General features: G+C 39.2%; 2 protein-coding genes across 4 annotated transcripts; one reads left to right on the top strand and one right to left on the bottom strand.

Annotated features, from left to right (window-relative positions):
* Window positions 1-426: 426 nt before the first annotated feature.
* LOC127373241 (carnitine O-palmitoyltransferase 1, liver isoform) lies at window positions 427-15,529 on the top strand. 2 transcript variants are annotated; one of them, XM_051417520.1, is made up of 19 exons: window positions 427-606; window positions 4,423-4,568; window positions 5,426-5,565; window positions 6,111-6,282; window positions 6,716-6,817; window positions 7,209-7,346; window positions 7,582-7,659; window positions 8,038-8,145; window positions 9,393-9,477; window positions 10,607-10,802; window positions 10,902-11,090; window positions 11,213-11,318; window positions 11,405-11,521; window positions 12,418-12,582; window positions 12,811-12,939; window positions 13,190-13,345; window positions 13,472-13,585; window positions 13,959-14,051; window positions 14,391-15,529. In XM_051417520.1, exons 2-19 carry the CDS (start codon window positions 4,428-4,430, stop codon window positions 14,514-14,516), a joined length of 2,355 nt encoding a protein of 784 aa, XP_051273480.1. In that variant the 5' UTR covers window positions 427-606; window positions 4,423-4,427; the 3' UTR covers window positions 14,517-15,529. The 2 variants fall into 2 exon arrangements, with proteins under 2 accessions (XP_051273480.1, XP_051273479.1); XM_051417519.1 differs by lacking the exon at window positions 9,393-9,477 and adding an exon at window positions 8,698-8,785 and having other exon boundaries at window positions 428-606.
* On the bottom strand, window positions 14,902-20,161 carry LOC127373244 (C-type mannose receptor 2). Of its 2 annotated transcripts, XM_051417526.1 has the most exons (6): window positions 19,750-20,155; window positions 18,889-18,929; window positions 18,422-18,799; window positions 17,141-17,470; window positions 16,918-17,027; window positions 14,902-16,763 (listed from the first exon to the last, which is right to left on the bottom strand). In XM_051417526.1, exons 1-6 carry the CDS (start codon window positions 19,836-19,838, stop codon window positions 16,671-16,673), a joined length of 1,041 nt encoding a protein of 346 aa, XP_051273486.1. In that variant the 5' UTR covers window positions 19,839-20,155; the 3' UTR covers window positions 14,902-16,670. The 2 variants fall into 2 exon arrangements, with proteins under 2 accessions (XP_051273486.1, XP_051273487.1); XM_051417527.1 differs by lacking the exon at window positions 16,918-17,027 and having other exon boundaries at window positions 19,750-20,161.
* Between the last annotated feature and the right edge of the window lie 140 nt (window positions 20,162-20,301).

The following is a 20,301-nucleotide window of genomic DNA, read 5'->3' as shown; positions in this document are numbered from 1 at the left end:
GGGGCTTTCTGTCACACATTATGAGTTTCCCCACAAATTGAGTTGTTTAGAGTACTTTTCCTCAGTGGATGGTAACTTAATCCTTACGATAATATAAACTGCTGAGGAAGGCCCTGATATGTGGTTGAAAGCCCCAGAAAAATCTAGTGGACTTTAGTGGCATTTCAGGGCTGAAAATGTGGAAGGATAGTTGGTTATCTCAGTATCAAATATAAAATTGATAGTGTAAGAAGAGAATCTTTTTAGTTTAACTGTGTAAAAAAGATGAGCAATTTGTAAATGTATTAAATGAATTACATAGTCTGTCAAATACATAAATTAGTTTTTCACCATCACGTGTTGATATATAGGTTTCCAAGCCTCTCCGCCCCTTAAATGCAACAGCTCAGGCTGACAGAACTCACTGCTACTGCGTGATCGCGACATTTCCGACAGTCGCTGAAGGCAGCATCAGCTCCATCCAGGCGAGCAGCTGTAGTACAGTTGAGTCGAGAGGAGGGCCGACACTTCGACACCAGACACCAGACACTTGGTCGACGTCAGAAGTTAACAGTCGGTTCCTGCTACTCTGGACAGTCGACATTTGGCCTCAATAAACAACAACAGGTATGTTAACATGGTTCTGACAACGGTCGCATCTTTCCACGGCCGTTAAGAAGCCCGTCAGCAGCCGTTGGTGTGCAGCTAACTACATAATGGGCTGGGCACTCGGCTAGCCACAACTAGCATCAGCTAATATTCATACCTGCTCTTGTTAAAACGTCAGCTAGCGTTAACGTCCGGCTGCTGGTTGCAAACAAACGTTAACATGAACGCTAACATTAGTGTGGAGCTTTTAGGTGTGTCGATAATACGAGCTTGATAACTAAATACGTTAAAGATGATGAATGTTGACACTACTGCTTGACGTCCAAACTGTACGTTGGCGTCATTTCTTTTCTTTTTTTTTTTTTTTTACTAACGTGAAAGTGTTAGCTAAGCTATAATAACCATGTTTTTCTATTCCTGTCTGCTCTCTTATGTGTACTGTGGCTGAAATGTCACCTCAACCTTTTACATATGCCTTTATGTAACGTTAGTCAATGATAAAGTGCAGGGTTGCATGTTTCTGTATAGGGTTTACACATTAACTACTTCCATTCAGAAGTCTTATGCTTTTGAAATTCTGACATTCCTCTGCACAGTCCTGTTTTTATAATAACACTGGCAATAAATAAGACACAAGTGGCTTGCAGGCACTTTAAAGTCCTGTGTATTTGAAATGTCTGGATGTAAAGGACACAAGAATCCACTCAATATGTTCTGTTGACTCTGCTGACATACCAGTGTCCACCCTTACATTCCTTCACAGGAGGAGACTAACTTTATATATAGCTCTCCAAAACAAAGTTTGTTTGGGAGTTTTTCAGTACACCAGATAAAAGCCCTGCAGATATTAAAGTATCATTTGATGATGTGATTTTTCATACTGAAGGGAAAAGGCTAGTGAGGCATGTTTTTAAGAAAACAAAATATGACCTATCAATGGATGTCAAGCTCATAAGAGATTAGTATTACTGTAACATGGAGCATTTAATGTTGTATGTGAAAATGTTAAATCTAAAACTATATGCGACTAGTGTAGGGAATCTGTTATAGTATTACGCTCACATGTTTTAGAAGTAGCAACTGTTAAGAGCTGGAGGCTGGCCCTGAGTAATGGGATTTTCAAGTTGTGGCAAGTTCTGCAAAATGATGAAAAAGCGAGCTAATTTTATCTGAGATCTTGCTTGTGCAATCACTATCACTTGACAGTTAAAAGGAGATGTAAGAGTTAAAAAAAAAAAAGCCCAAATGATGGTCAGCTTACTTTAATATTAGTGGACAAAATCACATGATTGTCCAAACAGAGTCGTATGAAATACTTAATTGACTTGAACAGTATCCGATTTTACATTCAAAACTACTTTATTTGATAGTGATCAGCTTCTAATGAGAATATGTCCTCAGTGGCTGGCATATAACCTTGGCTAACTGTATTGTCTGTCAGTTGTTTGGGTTCTGTGGTATATTTGGGTGTTTTTGGTGAACTCAAACATGAAAATAAAATAAAATGATATATTTAGAATATAATATTATTGTGCGACTGCTTCTGCAATGTGAGTGATACCAGTAATCTGACGATATTACATTTTCACTTGTTGCCATAATGGGGCATAGTACCATAACATACAGCTTTATTTCCATCTTTTCTTTATGCCTTATCGGACAGTAAAAGATTTGTCAAGATAAGTTATGATAAGGACCTGAGTCAGAGCTTACTGACACATGAGACTGCTATATCCGTTACTGTGAACTCTTAACTATTAACCAAACCATTAAATTCTAGTTACTCTTTACTGGAACTTGCATATCATGAAAAGACATAACATTTGAACAAAATTATAATTTCTATTCCTTTTTGTTTCTTTATTACAGTTTTTATTACAATTTGCTACTATAAAACTTATCTATCGTAAGTAATGGAGTAGCAGCAGTAGCCACCTCTCCTCTCAGGCCTGAAATATGTGTCTTAAGTCTGGTTCATTGGGTGTTTTTTATTATGGTTTTCCATGCTTCATGTATTTCACTTGTACTTCCAGTGATCTGAACACCTCAGAGGTGTTAACCTTTTAACCTAGTTTACACATACTGGTCCTGCCTTCCTCTGTCCTCTAATGTTGATCCACTTGCTTTCTGTCTGGAAGTTTTTCCAAAGATGTTAAGTTGTTTAGTTCTTGTTTAGTCCTCATATCAAGGAAGTAGAAAAAAAATACAGCATTATATCAGTTATTTAGAAAAACTCTTTAAACTGTAACATCTTTGAATGCGCTATTATTTATAGCCAATTCCTGTTATTAATTACTCTATTTAATTATACTATATTTGTAGCCTAATCAAACGTATCGTTGTTAAGCTGTATCATTGTTTAGTCTTTTTATATAACACAGCTTTAAGGACATAAGCTCTAAGTAAATCGGGGATCAAAGTTGCAGAGATGCTAAGGATTACTACACTGTCAATGCAGATTGTGCTCTCAAAACATTTATTCCTGTCAAAGGAATATTGTTGATAAAATGGAGTGGCACCAAAAGTTTCATGCAGTGGCTCCGTTGGTGTCTGTACAGTCAGCTCTGAACTGAGCAGGTGTGTTGTGTTGGCAGTGAAAGAAAGGGGCTGGAATTGACTGCTGTTAGTCCTTGGCACAGGTACAACTGTATTTGCCAGATCTGACCTAAACACCAGAACCTCAATGGGACCTAAGGACGATAAGGGAATTGTGTGTGTTTGCCTTTTCTAAACACACACAACAAGAGCAGACGTGACATCCACAGGGGTGCAGTCCAGTGTCACAGTGACTAAACCTCAGGGCATTATCCATAGCCTATTTGTGGAGGAAAATCAATTCCCTTTGTGAATAGAAGCAGTTATTGCCCTAAACTAAAATACCCAATCACATAAGCAGCCAGTCAGCGCTTCCCCATCAAACTGCATACATTTCAAGCTGACTTTGCTTCTGAAAGGACTCATAAATAATGCGTCTCTTTTGAGCTTCTCTTAAAAAATGCTCATGAATAAGATGGATGTGTTTTGCCAGGCACACACACACACACACACACACACACACACACACACACACACACACACACATTTTGCAATTCATCATCAGTTTGATGAATCATCTGTAAGTCCCTTCACAGCACTTGCTACCACCTTCAGGGCTCATTTTGCCATCAGCTGCAGTGCAGTTGCATACATTAATTGTGATCACAATTCAGAAAGCATAAAGGGCATCACTGTCGGACGTTAACGTTGCTCTCTTTGCTTAAGTGGGTCATTGCAAGGTATAAAAAGCAGCTGTTGAGATGTTCTTAACCATGTGCCCTTTGTCGTAATCTGCCTCCTTGGTACCTTAATTGTGTATTATATCTAGCCCCAAACTCCAAGAGCAGGCAGGAACTTCTGAGCAGTATAACAGTGAATGAGTAGCAAACTAGCAAGTAGCAAAATATGATTAAGGAGAATATGTACTTTTACAATCACGTTAAAACTGAAAGACAGTTTGACTCTAGGCAAATAATGTATTTCATGTTTCCAGTAATCTACACCAGGCATTTAAACATGTTTGTACTGGACTGCTTTTAAATATTAGCAAATTTTAGCCACTCAATAATGCATAATGTGTATGTGATTTCCATTTTCACCTGAGATTGGTAGTTTCACTGTGTTTATTGACTCTTGTGTAGTGTTTGAAGTTTGACTCTTTTAAGGTGCGACACACCCATTCCCTCTTGCCTTTTAGGTTGTTGGCAGAATAGTTGATAGTTGTTGGCTGACAATTAAATTTGACGACAGTTTTTTGTTCATCTTTCTCTCCCCTTCTGTTCCTTTCATCATGCGCAGTAATCATGGCAGAAGCCCACCAGGCGGTGGCCTTCCAGTTCACCGTCACTCCGGAGGGCATTGATCTGCAGCTGTCCCACCAGGCCCTCACTGAGATCTACCTCTCTGGTGTGCGCTCCTGGAAGAAGAAGATCATTAGACTCAAGGTATCTCCATGTCTGTTTTGTTTGTTCGTTCTTAGTCTGTGTCTGTTTATAATAATCACAGTGACGTGCCTCTTCTTCCTTGTTATTACCGCTTTGCCTTCTCTCTGCATGGCAGCACTTGTTCAGTGTTGAGGAATCTTTCAAGTTTCATCTTGTTCCTGTTGTTCATTTTCTGCTTATTCTCAATTTGCAGGCCTGTCCTTCATTACACTGCAAGAATAAACAGAATAAACTTGAACTTGGGACACTTGTTATGAATTACTACTTTCACCTCAATCACTGAAACACACTGAATGCAAGCGTTTTAATTTTTTGTTGTCTCTGTTAGCATTTTAAGTATGGTCTTTCATGTGTATAATTCTTAATTTGAAATGTTATGTTTTAGTTTTTTGTAACGCTGTATACGGGGTGCTTCTGTAAAAGAGAGCTTGCTCTCAGTGAGTTTTTTGCAGTCATAATGTGTGGACTGGAATCAATAATGAATGCCACACATTATGACACACTCTTTGTGTGTGGGTATCCTCATGTCTTTGTTTGATCCTCACTTCCATCACTCATCCATTCTCAAAAGCAATGTGAATAAGAATTAAAGTGATGTTTCATTTGTGAGCATTTCATACCAAGTCAGACATGCACCTGCTGCAAAAACCTTTTGAATTCTGGGTAATTTGTTGTGTAAATCAGGCTAATGTCACTGAGCTTAATGCAGTTACAGTGACATGTCAGAATTGAGCATTTACATGACATGTATTCCCTTAATCTGGTCATAACTCAGTTACCAGTGTGCATGCCCGTGTGCTGATTGTAAACAGGAAGAATGGGATTTCAAATCAATCTCTCTTCTCTCACATTAACAGAACAGTGTGATAACAGGGGTATATCCTGCTAGTCCGTCCTCCTGGCTTTTTGTGGTCATAGCAATCCTGGCTACTATGTACACTCGCTCCGACCCCTCCATGGGACTCATAGCCAAGATACAGGAGCACCTGCCAGTCAGGTAACACATCTCGTGACTCCATGAAATGGTTAAAGTTAATGATTAATCTTCTGATTCACCAGACACCCCTGCCTACCTGAAATGCTCCCTTTCCCTGATTGTACGTTGTGTCACAGAGAGATCGATGTACAGTATATGTGGTTTAAATAACCTTTAACCCTTCCCATTCTTCCTTTTTCAAAGTCTTTTGTAATATTTTTTTTAGGTTTCTTTTTGTCTCATCTCTGCTACCCCCCTTGCTCCTCTTTGTTCTCTCTATTTAAACCAGATTTTGCATTTACTTTTAAAGGGAAGGGTTACTGCCCACAGCCCTGATTGGGTAAAACAGATTCATTTGAGTTTCTTAAGCTTGATATTTCTATTATGAGACAGCTAGCTGTTGTAATTTAGATACATATTTGTTGTTTATCTTCCCATCCATCCTTATTTGTGGTTTGATTTATTTGCCCCTGTGCATCTTTATTCTGTTATTTGTTGCACTCACTTTTCTTTTTTCTCCCTCTTTCCTCTTCACCCGTCTGTCCATCTTCTCCCACCATTCCCAGTCAGTCTATGAGTACCCAGTGCCAGGCGTTGGTGTCAGCGGTGCTCTTCAGCACCATGCTATGGCTCTTGCTCATCTTCACCATGCGCCTGTGCCTCAAGCAGCTCCTCTCTTACCACCGCTGGATGTTCGAGCAGCACGGCAAGATGTCCAACACCACCAAAGTCTGGGTGGTCAGTGTTGTTTCACACCTTTCTTTTTCACTTGTAACTGTAAACTAACCCTATCACACCTTTCACTGTCCCCCAGTTCTGTGAGTTAGATGTCACTGAATATTGACACTTTTATATAGTGTTGTTAAAATTACAACAATTAGTAAAGTGCAGTGTAATCTGAAGCTCATCATATTTATTTTTTTAAGAGGCGCAAAATACTTTATTTGTCTTCACGTACAACAAAGGTTTTATGCTGCAAGAAATCACTATTTATTGTTTTTAGATGCAAGGGGTAAGATCCCCTAATTTTTATGTGATTTTTATTATTTATAATATCCCGCAAAAGCGCTTGAAGAAAAAAGAAAAACCAAAAATAATTAGCCGTGGGTGTGTCCTCACTTTAGTATTTTGAGTGTGTTTTGTTTTCTGAATGCTTGTGTTTCTATGCCAGGCGCTGGTGCGGATCTTTTCTGGCAGAAAGCCTCTGCTCTACAGCTACCAGGGTTCGCTGCCAAACCTGCCTTTGCCTCCCATCAAGGACACAGTCAAGAGGGTGAGACGTCTCATGAAGCAGAGGAAATAACAACATGCTGATTACTGACCATGAAACAGATGGATCTCTTTCTCACTTTCATCATTTTGTTGCACCAAATTTCTTTTGTTATGGTCTGAGTTTTTTTAATCTGAGTGCAAGATAGTTGAGGAATATATAAAATACAACATATCTACCCTTTGAAATTGATACATATTTGACAGATGAGAGAAGATGGAATGGAAAAGAGATGGTATCAGCAAAATTATATGTGGTTATAATGTTAATTAATTGATTTGCCATTCTTTTCTATGTTCTTGTGTTCAGTAGACCATGTCATTCTGCTGGCCATTTTGTTTCTGCTGAATGATGCATGCTCAGTTTAATTTTTTTGCACATCTCTTTTGTTTAGTATCTGGAATCAGTGCGTCCGCTGATGGATGATACAGAGTATGAACGCATGAACAACCTGGCAGCAGAGTTTGAGAGCAGCCTTGGTAACCGCCTGCAGTGGTACCTCAAACTCAAAGCCCTCTGGGCCGCCAACTATGTAAGTGGGTGACCACAGTCCTCTGGTTAAGTGTGGCTACTTCTAACGTCACTTAAATGTCCAAAACGAAGCAGGCCGAAGGAATTAAAATCCCATTAACAATGTATATCTTTGTGCAGCTCTGTGATTTGAATTATTTATCCTCTCTGAAAAGGCAAGTGATTTGACTGCCAGTTGGCTGCAATATTCACCTTTTCACGAAGCTATTTGTATGTGTGTGTTTTTAATTCTTCAGGTTAGTGACTGGTGGGAGGAATATGTCTATCTACGTGGACGGAGCCCATTAATGGTCAACAGTAACTACTATGGCATGGTATGAAAATCTTTATATCTTCTTGGTGTAAGAAATGTCTGGTCTAACATGGTGTAGTCCTCACTTTGGACTCATTCTGCAAATCATTTGGTTGCCATGAGGTGGAAAAAATATGGATATAATTGTGTTACTGCTAGTTAGACTAAGACAGGTGCTCTTTTTACCTTTTTATTAATCCACACACAGCAATCTAAATATGTCTTCTAAAAATCCTCAAGCATGTTACATAAAGAATCCTTTGTTTTGTGATCAGAGCGAATAGCAATAGTGACTGAGTAATAGAAGTCTATCACTACCTACAGATGCTTTTATTTGGATAATAATCACTCACATTAGTCCTCCTCCTAACTTCCTGTCTTTGTTTGTTCTCTCTCCCAGGACTTCTTGTATGTGACACCCACACCCATCCAGGCGGCCAGAGCAGGCAACAGCATTTATGCGTTCTTCCTATACCGCCGCAAACTCAACAAAGAAGAGATTAAACCTGTGAGTTTAGCCACCAGTCAACCCCAGCTGCTCAATATACACGGAGGCGTTCATGATTCAAGTCTCGTAGCTACGGCAACAGAAGACTTGTCAATCAAATGTCTCAAATTTTGAGACATTGGGATTTCTTTGTGGAACATCCAAAATGTATATGTTCCAGTAAATAATTACAGTACAAACGTTATGAGACCATCAGTAGGTGTTTTGACTGTCTGAGTAACATCCATCCAGCAGTGTTTGTGTGTCTTGACTGTTTATTGTAGATAGAATGTGCATCTCCATTCGTTTATGTAGTTTTCATGTTTTTACGTGAAGACATTTCCCTCATGTTCTCATACCATGCTCATCTCTCACCGTTTCCTTTTGTACTCCTTTCAACCTCTCTTTCGCTTGCTTGATTTCTCTTTATTTACCCTCCTCGTTTCCTCTCACTCTTTAAAAAAAAAAAAAACGTTCTCCCTCTTTTTTTGCTTGACTCTACGTTTCCTCCGCTGCTCTCCTCTGTTCTTCTCCCTATGCCCTTGCCTTCGCCTTCTCCTCTCCGTTTCCCAGAGTCGTATACCAGGCATTGGTATTCCTTTGTGTGCAGCTCAGTGTGAGAGGATATTCAACACCACACGCACTCCTGGAGAGGAGACCGGTAAAGAGACTGACATGTACACACACTGTGGCGACGTGATGTTTTACACAGTGCTGATAATATGATACATGATACCATCTGAACATGAGCAGTTAACTTCAACGAGAGGGCCCGCACAAGTTTCTGACTTCATAGTGAGCAAAAGCTAACACACCACTGCTTCAGAGATGATGAGGCATACTGAAGGTGTCTGAACCCTCTGGAGTTTGAGTGTGGGATCGAAAATTGTGTGAAAGACTGTGTGTGTGAGTGTGTGTGTGTGTGTGAGTATGTGTGTGTGGTCTCAAGAAGCAAGGCATCGTGATTCACTGAGTCATAATATGTCTGCTGTACAGCCCGTCTTGTCATCTCTCATCTGTCTCCTCTTGCCTTCTGGTCTCATCTCAGGTCTGTCTGGGTTTTCTGGAAAGGGTCTGTCTCTAACTAATGTCTATTTTCTTCTGCCCACACATTTTATTTTCTCATCTTTTCTTCTCTGTCTTCTCTGCTTCTCTGTCTGTTTCATTCCAACATTCTCCTATATTTGTTTTCGATCGTCCTTTTTGCTTCCTCTCTTTCTCTCCCTTATTTTTTTTTGTACTTGCCCATCCTCCTTTATCCTGCTCAGTGGTTGTTGAGGTCTGCAGTTCCATGCTGTTCCTATCAATTTGAGCGGATGTTTGACACTTGTCGAATCCCTGGAGCACTAACAGGTAGTATTTATATTTCTACACATTTTTGGCCCAGTTCTAGTTTTAGATGTCAAACCGATATAATAGAAATATGCTTAACATTTTACTGTGTATGATTAAAAAGGCAGACACATCCCTGTCTCATATACAGTAAATGTTCCTTGTGCTCATCATATTAATGAGCCAACATCAGTCAATCATTTCACAAGAAAACACAATCTTTTTTTTCAGTATTGCAGGCATGCCTCTTAGAGTATGTCTTAATTTCTCCATTTGTTAAGAAGACCATAAGCATTTAGAGTCATCCTAGTGCTCAAGGTAGGTTAGGTCAGTATAAAAGGATCCTTGGAGTTGTATTGTGAAGTTAAAGACGTTTCACTGTTTGTCTGAATTCATCAAATTCAAGTGTGCTCCAGTGTGTTAGCTTTTAAGTAGTCTTTTTAAGATGACTTGTAGAGTCAAATCACATAACACCCCTCTCATATCACTTAATGTAACATCCAACAATGACCTCTTTATTCTGGCAAGAATAGGTTTGTGTATATGAGTTGTTTAACAAGGTGTGTCAGGGATGTTGTGAAAATATCTCAGGCATCTTACTGTGTGGTTGAAATACTTTTTTTTTTGTTCCTAACCTTTTCCAGTGGAAGGTACAAGGAGGTTTCCTGTTTTCCAATAATTTATATATTCAAACCTATTTAATCTGATAGCTGTCCAGTGCAAATATAATCTCCTGTTTGTGGCCAGTGAGTAACTTCACTGGAGTGAGTTAGGGGTTAAGTGCCTCGCTCAAGAACACGTCAGCTGTATTTGCTGAGGGAAATTAAACTTTTGCTAGTGCACTGATTCTGACACTTGAGCTGACAGCCTGTTCACATAATAGTGCAGGCAGAAGTGTAGACAGTTGTCAAGTTTTGAAACTTAAACTGCTGCTGCAATGGGTTCGACTCCGACCTGTGGCCCTTTGCTTGGTGTCATTCTCTCTCTGTTTAGCCCTTTTCCTGTCACTCTTCCACTGTCACCATCAATTAAAGGCAATAATAAAATATTATAATAATAAAAGTGCCCCCAGAAGTCCCCAAAAAGAAAATACAAATATAAAAACATTTACACTTTCCTCTCTTTTCTGCACTTTCTTTTACGTGCAAAGACTCTGTGCAGCATTGGCAGGACAGTGACTACATAGCGGTATACCACAGGGGTCGCTACTTTCGTCTTAGGGTGTACCAGGCAGGCAGACTCCTGTGCCCCAGGGAGATTGAATTCCAGATTCAGAGGATCCTCGATGACCCTGCACCTCCTTCCAAAGGAGAAGCCAATCTCGGTGCCCTGACCGCTGGAGATAGGTTAGTTTAACAAAGCCACCAGTGCTTAAATCACATTGACCATACAGCACACTGCAGCCTTAATTTAATGTCATCATTTGTCTCTGAAATGTTTCCCAGAATTCCATGGGCTAAAGCCAGGACAAAGTATTTCAGCAGTGGGGTCAATAAACGCTCTCTGGACTGCATTGAGAAAGCCGCCTTCTTTGTGACCTTAGACGATGATGAACAAGGCATGATGGGAGATGACCCGGCAGCTAGTTTAGATTGCTATGCCAAATCCTTGTTGCATGGGAAATGCTATGACAGGTAATTTTACATTATACACTGATCACTGTCTTGTGAACACGTAATTAGGTAAACTAGTTTATAATGTTGAAATATTGTAGTTTTCCCCACAGCTTTTAATCATTATCTTGGTTGTCATACAGGTGGTTTGACAAGTCCTTCTCAGTTGTTTACTTCAAGAATGGAAAGAACGGCATAAATGCAGAGCACTCGTGGGCTGATGCACCAGTGTTATCACACTTATGGGAGGTAAGGAACATGCAAGTAATGTAGGTTGCACACTGTCGTCTGGTTCTGGAAAAAAGACCATCACTTCGAATTTTTGTATTTTCCAGTATACCTTGGCCACCGACTGTTTCCAGCTCGGTTACAATGCAGAGGGTCACTGCAAAGGAGAAGTGGATTCATCACTGCCACGACCACAGAAGCTGAACTGGGAAATCCCTCCAGAAGTTAGTTATCCCTTCTCACATTTCCCTTAATTCCTTCACTCCTTTGGCTAATCACCATCAGATCATAATTCACATTATGCTCATACTGAAATTGTAAGATCACAGTTACTCCTTATTGAATAATTTCAAATTTAAATGTAGGTACCGTAGCATGAAACAAGTTGTCAGCTTTGTAACACCATATAACATTTCCAAGCATTAATTACAGTGTTGGACTGCTAGACTAGTGGTTCACTTGTTTGATAAAATGATCTGTGGTAAGCTTAGCTTAGCATAAACACAAAAATAAGTGACTTGGCTCTGTCTAAAGGTCAGCAAGTACACGTTCTAGCCCCTAATAAATTTCATTTAGGAGCAAGATACATCTCTGTTCATTAATCTGTATACAAACCCAAAAAACAGAAAGTAACCTGGAGTCCCTGCCTGTTGCCTAGCAACTTCACATTAACGACAACACTTCAGCTAAACTACTGTAGCTTCATATTTGGGATACAAACATGATAGTGGTATCCACCAGTAACACAACAAGAAAGTGAATAACGTATTTGCAAAAAAGTCAAACTGTTTACTGTTTCAGTTGTAAACACACATTGAATGGATTGTATGTGACCACATCGATTTGAGAGTCTAAGGACAGAGGGTGTTGAATGTTACACAGTTTGTAAAGCCCCTGAGGCAAATTGTGATTTGTGGTCTAAAATAAATTCAATAGATTTAAATTTAATTTGGATTGGAACGACAAGAGTCTGGCCAATTGAAACATACACTTCATGTGACAAAAGCTGACAAATTATTTGTAACTATAGAGAAGCTTGGCTTATTCTTTTGAAACCACAATGCAGTGGTTATCGGTATCTCAGTCTTGTTGATATTAACTGTTTGTGTGTCTGTCTCAGTGTGAGGAGCAGATCTCCCAGTCTCTGGCGGTGGCGCAGGCCCTGGCTGACGATGTTGACTTCCATGTTTTTGCCTTCCGAGACTTTGGCAAAGGAAAGGTCAAGAGGTGTCGAGTCAGTCCAGATGCCTTCATTCAGATAGCTCTTCAGTTGGCCTACTTCAGGGTGAGCCTCCCTCTGAAATGGAGCGTGTGTGTGTGTGCGTGTGTGTGTGCGTGTGTGTGTGCGTGCGTGCGTGCGTGCGTGCGTGTGTATTCACCTACATCAACACAAGGCCTGTTGTCTGTTATTCTGGCTTTGCACATGTGACATTTCAACAGAAACAATATCTAACTACATTAAATTTGGACATTTGTATATTGAATGTGGGACTATCAATATGATCTGTTGCAGAGCCGGAGGACGTTCTGTTTGACGTACGAATCCTCCATGACCCGTCTGTTCAGGGAGGGCAGGACTGAGACTGTTCGCTCCTGTAGCAATGAGAGCAGTGCCTTTGTCCGAGCGCTGGAGGGTGGAGAGGTGAGATTGTGCAAACTGCCTTCTGATTTTCAGCATTTTTGTACAGTGCTTGCAGAGATTTCTTTGGGAGGGGTGTATATGTAATAATAGCTCAAAAGACAATGATTAAAGGTTCTCTGATGAAGATACAATTCCATGATGCAAATGATTATTGTCTAATTGCCATTTTCCTTGCATAAATCATACATTGTCTATTTTTAATGGTGCTATAATGCTAAGCAGTCACGCCGCTCATGCCATTCTCCACCAGGCGGCAGAAGTGTGCAGGCGTTTGTTTCGTGCAGCTTCAGAAAAGCACCAGAATCTATACCGCATGGCTATGACTGGAGCTGGTATCGACAGACACCTCTTTTGTCTCTACGTGGTGTCTAAATACCTCGGAGTGGAGTCTCTTTTCTTGAAAGAGGTGTATTTCTTTCCTTTGTCACTTTATTTATATTAGACTGTTCAGTTCAGTATGATTATTTATCTTTTTATTGAGCAGCAGCAACTTCAGCAAACTGATGCGATGGCTTCTTGATGGATATTTCAGGTGCTGGCAGAGCCCTGGCGGCTGTCTACCAGTCAGACTCCAATCCAGCAGATGGAGCTGTTTGACATGGTCAATCACCCAGAGTACGTCTCCTGTGGAGGGGGCTTTGGACCGGTCAGTGCTGCCCTCAGTCCTTCAATCACCTGAACAGTCATTAAACTGTTAAAGCTATGGCTAAACTGGACACCAGATATCAATGCAACTTTTTCCATTGTAGTGTGTAATTCTACTGTTTCTTTATTTAATTTTATGTAATCATATTTTCATTTTACACCATACAAGAGCTTTTATATAAGTGGACACGCTCTCTCTTTCTTTCCAGTGGAAACAACCTAATCCAGCTTGAGTCTTGACACTAAATGTTTTTAAGCATTTGTTCTGAAATATTTCTTGCACATACAACACAGGTTCTTTTTGACTTTGTAAGTGTCTCTGTGTTTGGATATTCATTAAGCAGCCATGATTATAAATATTGTATCTCTTTCAGGTGGCTGACGATGGTTACGGGGTGTCCTACAGCATCCTGGGAGAGAACGTGATTAACTTCCACATCTCGTGCAAGCACTCATGTCCAGACACTGTGAGTTAAATGATAGTACCAATTGTATGCATAATAACAGTGAACAAATAAAGTTGGGGCATTTTATTTTATTTTTGTATGTGATGTATTATATCTTAGAAATTGTTTGTGTTTAGAAAGAGTAGACATATGTGCATTTCCAATTATAATCAAGCTGTATGCACGTTCAACTGAACATTACAGCCAGACTGTTACTGTATTTATTTACTTAAATGTTAATAACAGTAACAACACATTTATGTTTTTTACTCTGAGCTAAGTAAAGTTTTGTAAAATGCACCTTTTTTTTCCTCCCAGACACATTTCAAATCCTCATTCTTAGTTCTGTTTCCTTTTCAGGATGCCCATAAGTTTGGTGCTCTGATCAGAAAAGCGCTGCACGACCTGATGCAGCTGCTTAGCCCCAACCACAAAGAGCCCAACAAAACAGAAGAGAGTCGGCCAGAGGTCAAGAAAGACCTATAGGCAGTTACTCAGGGAAAAGGATCCTGAAGGGAATGTGTGAAGGCAGAAATGTTACACCATGCAGTGAGGGAAGTCTGAGGAGGGGGGGGGGGTTTCCTCATGCATTGGGGGAATTTTATAGCCAGCCAGATGATATTCAAGAGACAGCTCTATAGGGAAACTGATAAATGGAGGAGATGTTTTTACTAATTTGAATCTATATTTGTGTTGTTTGTATATTAGCTGTGTGGTAGGTGTGTGAGAGGGAAAAGGGTCCATAGAAAGACAAATCAAGAAGTGTGATTCAAGTACAGCACGGCTTATTGTTTTAGTTTAGTTTTAAGAGTCAGACCATTGGAAGAAATATAATCAACCCTAAATTACAAACGTTATTATTGTGTTATGATTTGATTATTATAAAAAAAAAAAAGGCCAGTAGGAATTGTACCACTCAAAGTTAGGAATTTCTATTCCAACTTTAACACTTCACCTTATTGCAGGGAGTAATTTAATATAAGTTCAGTAGTTGGAAGTGTGTGATACACCCTGAGCCTCAGTGCAATTAGCTTGGAGAGAAAACACGAAGGACTGTTGAGTGGATTCCAGTTTCTACCATCTGAATGCAACATTGCTGTAACAGTGACACCAGGTATTTTAAAATCTTGGAAGTCTGTGACTTCTCCGTGTTTACTCATTATCTATACATCTGCTTTCTATAAAAACACGATTGTAATGCTGTGCTGAGCGTGTCAGTCTGTTTATACATGTAGTGAAATGACGCGGCTCTAATAAACTCATAGGTTGGCATTACTCTTTGACTAGTATTATATTCAGTGCCAACTTTATTTTACTTATTTAAACTCATTCAAACTGTACATACAAATAATGTGGGTCAGTTTTCTTTCAGTGGTCAGTGAGCAATTCAGACATACCAAGTTAAAAGCTGTAACTCCAGTTATTTCACTGCCATCTATAAATCTGTTTCGTATGTTTTATTTTTTATCTGTTATTAAATAAGCACCATAACAATGCAAGCTGTATTTATCAATATCACTCAGTCTCAAGCAGTACTGCAGGTCAGATGTGGATTACACGTTAAGTGACTTGAAGTCAAAGCCATCTGATTGAAGGATGGTGTGTTACCATTGACACAGATTTCCACTGATTATTGCCTATTTTTGTTTTCACTCCAAATCAGTTGAGCTTGTGTCATTGTATTGCTATTGTCAGCCTTTTTTATTGCAATATTATGAGGGAACATAAAGTCATTCTTAAAGAAAAAAGGCGCGTTTGTTTTTGTTTCCTTAACAGCGCACTCCACATTTAGCATTGCACTCCTACAACATTGTCAGACTCGTGGTGATATGTCTTTATTTTTTGATCCACACATTCTTCCTCCTTGTCAAAACTTGGCGCCTACGTTACCCAAAATGCAGCTCTGCTACTTGAGGACATTTATCAGATTCCATGTAGCTCCTTCTGGATCATGGCTATTATAGTTATTACAGTTAACTAAAACTAAATAAAAAACTAAAACTTAAACTACGTGTAAAAAGTTGTTTTTAGTTAACTGAAATAAAAATGAAAAATAACAAACGATATTGTGTCCTAACAAAACATGAAGGTCATTGGTGCAAGTGTTTGAGACTGAGATGTCTACACGACTGACTGGTTGTACTGTAATTCCTATTCTGAACTTATTAAATGGTGCCCCTGACAAATATCCCCCATATTATAATACAAATACCAAAACTAACAAAACAAAAAACATTAAAACATTATAAACAATACAAACTAAACAAAATTGAAAACAAAATAAAAACTAATGAAAAATACTAAACTATAATAACCTTTTTTCACATAAGCAGTACTACGCCCCAACACCTAATAGACTTTTAAGATATAAAACAGTAGAGTTTAAGATCATGCTTACAGGCTTTGATTGTCAGGAGAGAAAAGGTTTGTGTATATGTAAACGGACACAGCACACCTACTGTTAATAAATGATAAGAGTGAGCATAAAACATTGAAGACAGCAGGAGAAATTTAGAAAGGAACCTAATCAGTACAGGAACAATATCTGTGCTACAGTATTTTTATGCCCATATGGATGTTTAGGAGTAATTGTAATGTCTTATTTGGCCCTGCAGATAATTTGTTAGTGGCGGCTTCCCTTTATTCCTCTTTCTTCTTTTCTTTCTGATGGAAAATCTTCCCATCTGGTTGGACTCTCCACCGAAGCTTGAGCCCTTCATACCTTTTTTGGATCTATGGAAGCAAGACAAAAATAGCATTGACACCTTTTATTCAGATTAGCTAGTTATTATGTTACTATAAGAGTTTCCCACGTACACTGACAGTGAGGAAACAACTTCTTGACTCTTAAAAAAGCAGCATTAATGTAACAATCGGTAGAGCTTACTTCGTTCAAAATGGCTTCGCTCATAGCTGAATCACTGAAGCTTGAGAATGAATTAGACTGTATTTCCACCCTCAAGAAATACCTGGCTGTCTGTGGATTTCTTTCTGTGGCTAAACAAGTACAAACAGGATATTCATCCCCTTCATAACAAAAAATAAATATAAAATATAGAGATACTGTACATGATAAATGAATCAGGCTGTAACAGATATTATATGCTCACCATTATAGCAGATGAAAGGATATCTGTAATCACAATTTCTGTCCCACCAACTCTTAGAAGAGGGACTATACAACGTACAGACTCCGTCGTTATTAGGCTGACTGCTCTCCCACATTCTGAAGGAACTGTTGCTCTTGTCCGACCATTTCCACTCATCTCTGAACACACCGGTCCAGAAAAAGGTCAGCGACGGCCCAACTGTTTGCTGTAAGGCCTGATTTTCGGCCTGGTTTTTCACACTGACCAAGTCGTGATTGTTCTGTCGACAGTGAAGTTGGGCTTGACTCCAAGTCTTCTCTTCAAGAACAACATACATCCTGCTGGACTCCACTGTGAATATTGTAAAATGTACTGTAAGATTAAAATGTTTGAAGAGAATGGTTTTAAAAACACACACACACACACACACACACACACACACACACACACACACACACACACACTGTGTTGCTACTGGGTTTAAAGCAGCTGCGTCCCCTTAAAGCTGCATTAAAGAAACACTCCACTATCTTTTTAACCATCTTTAAAACGTGGTTGTCTTTTCAACGTAGACGAGTCTATCACGAAGCATATTAGAGGTAAAGGGAAGGGTAGAGCCGATGGAGGTTCTGACCGAGGCTTGCTCAACTGTAATTGGAGCACAGACCAAAAAAGGGCGGGACTTAGGGAGGTTCATCAAGAATCATCTTTTAACTAACTAACTATGCTCCCAGTTTGTAATACAGTCTTACTGCTTCACGCCTTTAAATGGTACTCCATCCAAAATCTGTTAAACACATACACAGGTGTTTGACATATAAACCTGAAAAACCTTTTTACTATAAAGAATAGGCATGAAAATGAATGAGTAATGTTGTATTGACTTAGATTTCCAAAAATGCATGTCTGCCTTTATGTACTTATTTTGTCTGAATTTATTCACATACACATTCGTTGTATTAGGACAGACAACTGTCAAATGGTGTGACATGAAATGTATTTTATATCAAATGAAAATGAGAAGAAAACCATTAAGAAGCAGCCCCTGTAAAACCACAACAGTGCTACATGATTTCAAGTATAGGGTCAACACAGGTAATGCCTTATGCTTCCGTCCTACTATTACAGGGGCGGATCTAGATGGGTGGCAGCAAATATTGATATGATTGTTTGCAATTAAATCAGCATACATTTCTATAAGTCTCCATGCCACCCTGTTAATATTCTATCTGAGATAATAATTAATTGAGAAAAACAAGGCAACATTTTTTTTTCTCAAGTTAATGCATTACACTTTCTTACCTTCCTGACAAACAAAGGGATGTGTTTCAACACAGGATGCACTAAGCCATTTCCCATCATCCCTCATGCCTCCACAGTAGTGAGAAGAATCAGGCAAACTAGCCCAGTTAGTGTATACAGCTAATCCGTCGCTGGTCTGAGTTTCCCCCACAGACCACAGCCAGGACGCCACCCCGTTCTTTTTCAGACCAATCCAGATTTCTTTTGTCTCGCCACTGGCTGCTGTCATGTTCACCAGCTTCTTCAGGTCATCATGGCTGCCAATGGTGGCGAGGTCAGTGTAGTTTTCTCTGCAGTAACTCTGGGCATCGTCCCATTTCTTATTCTCATTTATCAGGTAGTACTCTCGAGTAACGTATGAACACAAAGTGCCACAACCTGCAGTGGTACCACCAAAACATCAAATAAAACATTATTATTTAGTTTAATTTCACAATTATTTCATCATTTTACTCAAAGACACTTACCTGAAGCTAGCAGAAAAATCACCAGATGGAGCATACTTTTCCTAAGATACAAAGGGATGTATTATATACAAGTTGCTCAAACAAACATTTACTTACACGGCTATACTGAAAAACACCTGAAATATTTGTTAAATATTTAACAGTAAAATGAGGACCCTTTAAATATCTCTATATCTCTACATCTATAATAGCCTATTTCTACTACAATTAAAATCCTTAACTGTAGTAGCAAATGTGCCATCCAGTGACTAACTTCTGCATAGCTATATCTGTAACACAACTGAAGAGCATCCCAGGAAGCGTGTGAGTGCTATTCCCCCCAGAAGTCCCAGAGATACTATTTTACTGTGAACTGTTGGTGTTGCTATAGATCACTGGTTCCCAACCTGGGGGCCTGACCCCCACTAGGGATCACCAAAGCTTCATGGGGGTCATGAGGCGTTCTGGATTTTAAACGGTGTAAGAAAACTCTTATTAAACTATACTTAAAATATATAGTATGCCTATATCTTAGCATTTCATTCATTTATGTGAAGAAAACTAAATGAAAACACTGAATATGCCAAAAATAAGCCTTTAAAGTATGCATGATTTTCAAAAATAAAAGAATGCATAATACAGAGAATTGTATAGAAAGTTCCGGAAAATATCTAGAAAATTCATCTCTGTAATATTCACAGGAAAAAATCTGCCCAAAATTAAGATTATAACTAATCAATAAATAATAATAAATAATTTTACACATACTGCATTTAGTGCGTTCACTAAGAGGTTGGAAACCACTGCTGTAGATATACCCCCAGATCACCTTCTCCCTGCTGTACTTTGTAAATAATTCTATATTAATATCTTAATTCTTACCTTATGCCAAGATGTTTCCTCTTGGTAAATGAAGTGCACTGCTGCCGGTTGCTACTCTTTCCTTCTCTCCGTGGTCTGATCATTCTCATACCCTTGTATTTGCCTTTATGGAAATACTGTTTTCAAATGATGTTGACTAGTTTGCATTTAACAAAATAATCTACCTGGAAATGCGGTTATGTGGTTATAAGAGGGTGACATAAATGTTCATGATCTGTTATTTTTACCTAATATGTGCACGCAAGTTAGTTTCCTCCCCTGAAACTGTCTTGTTTTTGCGTCGTTATTCTTTCTTTCTTTTTATTTATCTTCAGCCACCTGTCTTTTTGTCTCGTTTCAGCTGTGAGGTCAGCAAGAAACCCTTCACTCATTATCCTGCCTGTCAGACTTCAGCTTATGCTCCCAAAAGCCACCAATAATCCATGTAGAGTCCCTGTCCTTCTTTTCTAAATGCCACACACACACACACACACACACACACACACACACACACACACACACACACACACACACACATTTTAGTCCAAGTCATTTCTCTGTCACCCCAGAGGA

Source organism: Dicentrarchus labrax, unplaced genomic scaffold (assembly GCF_905237075.1).
Source record: "Dicentrarchus labrax unplaced genomic scaffold, dlabrax2021, whole genome shotgun sequence".
Classification (NCBI taxonomy): domain Eukaryota; kingdom Metazoa; phylum Chordata; class Actinopteri; family Moronidae; genus Dicentrarchus; species Dicentrarchus labrax.
This window is presented reverse-complemented; position numbering and strand designations above follow the sequence as displayed.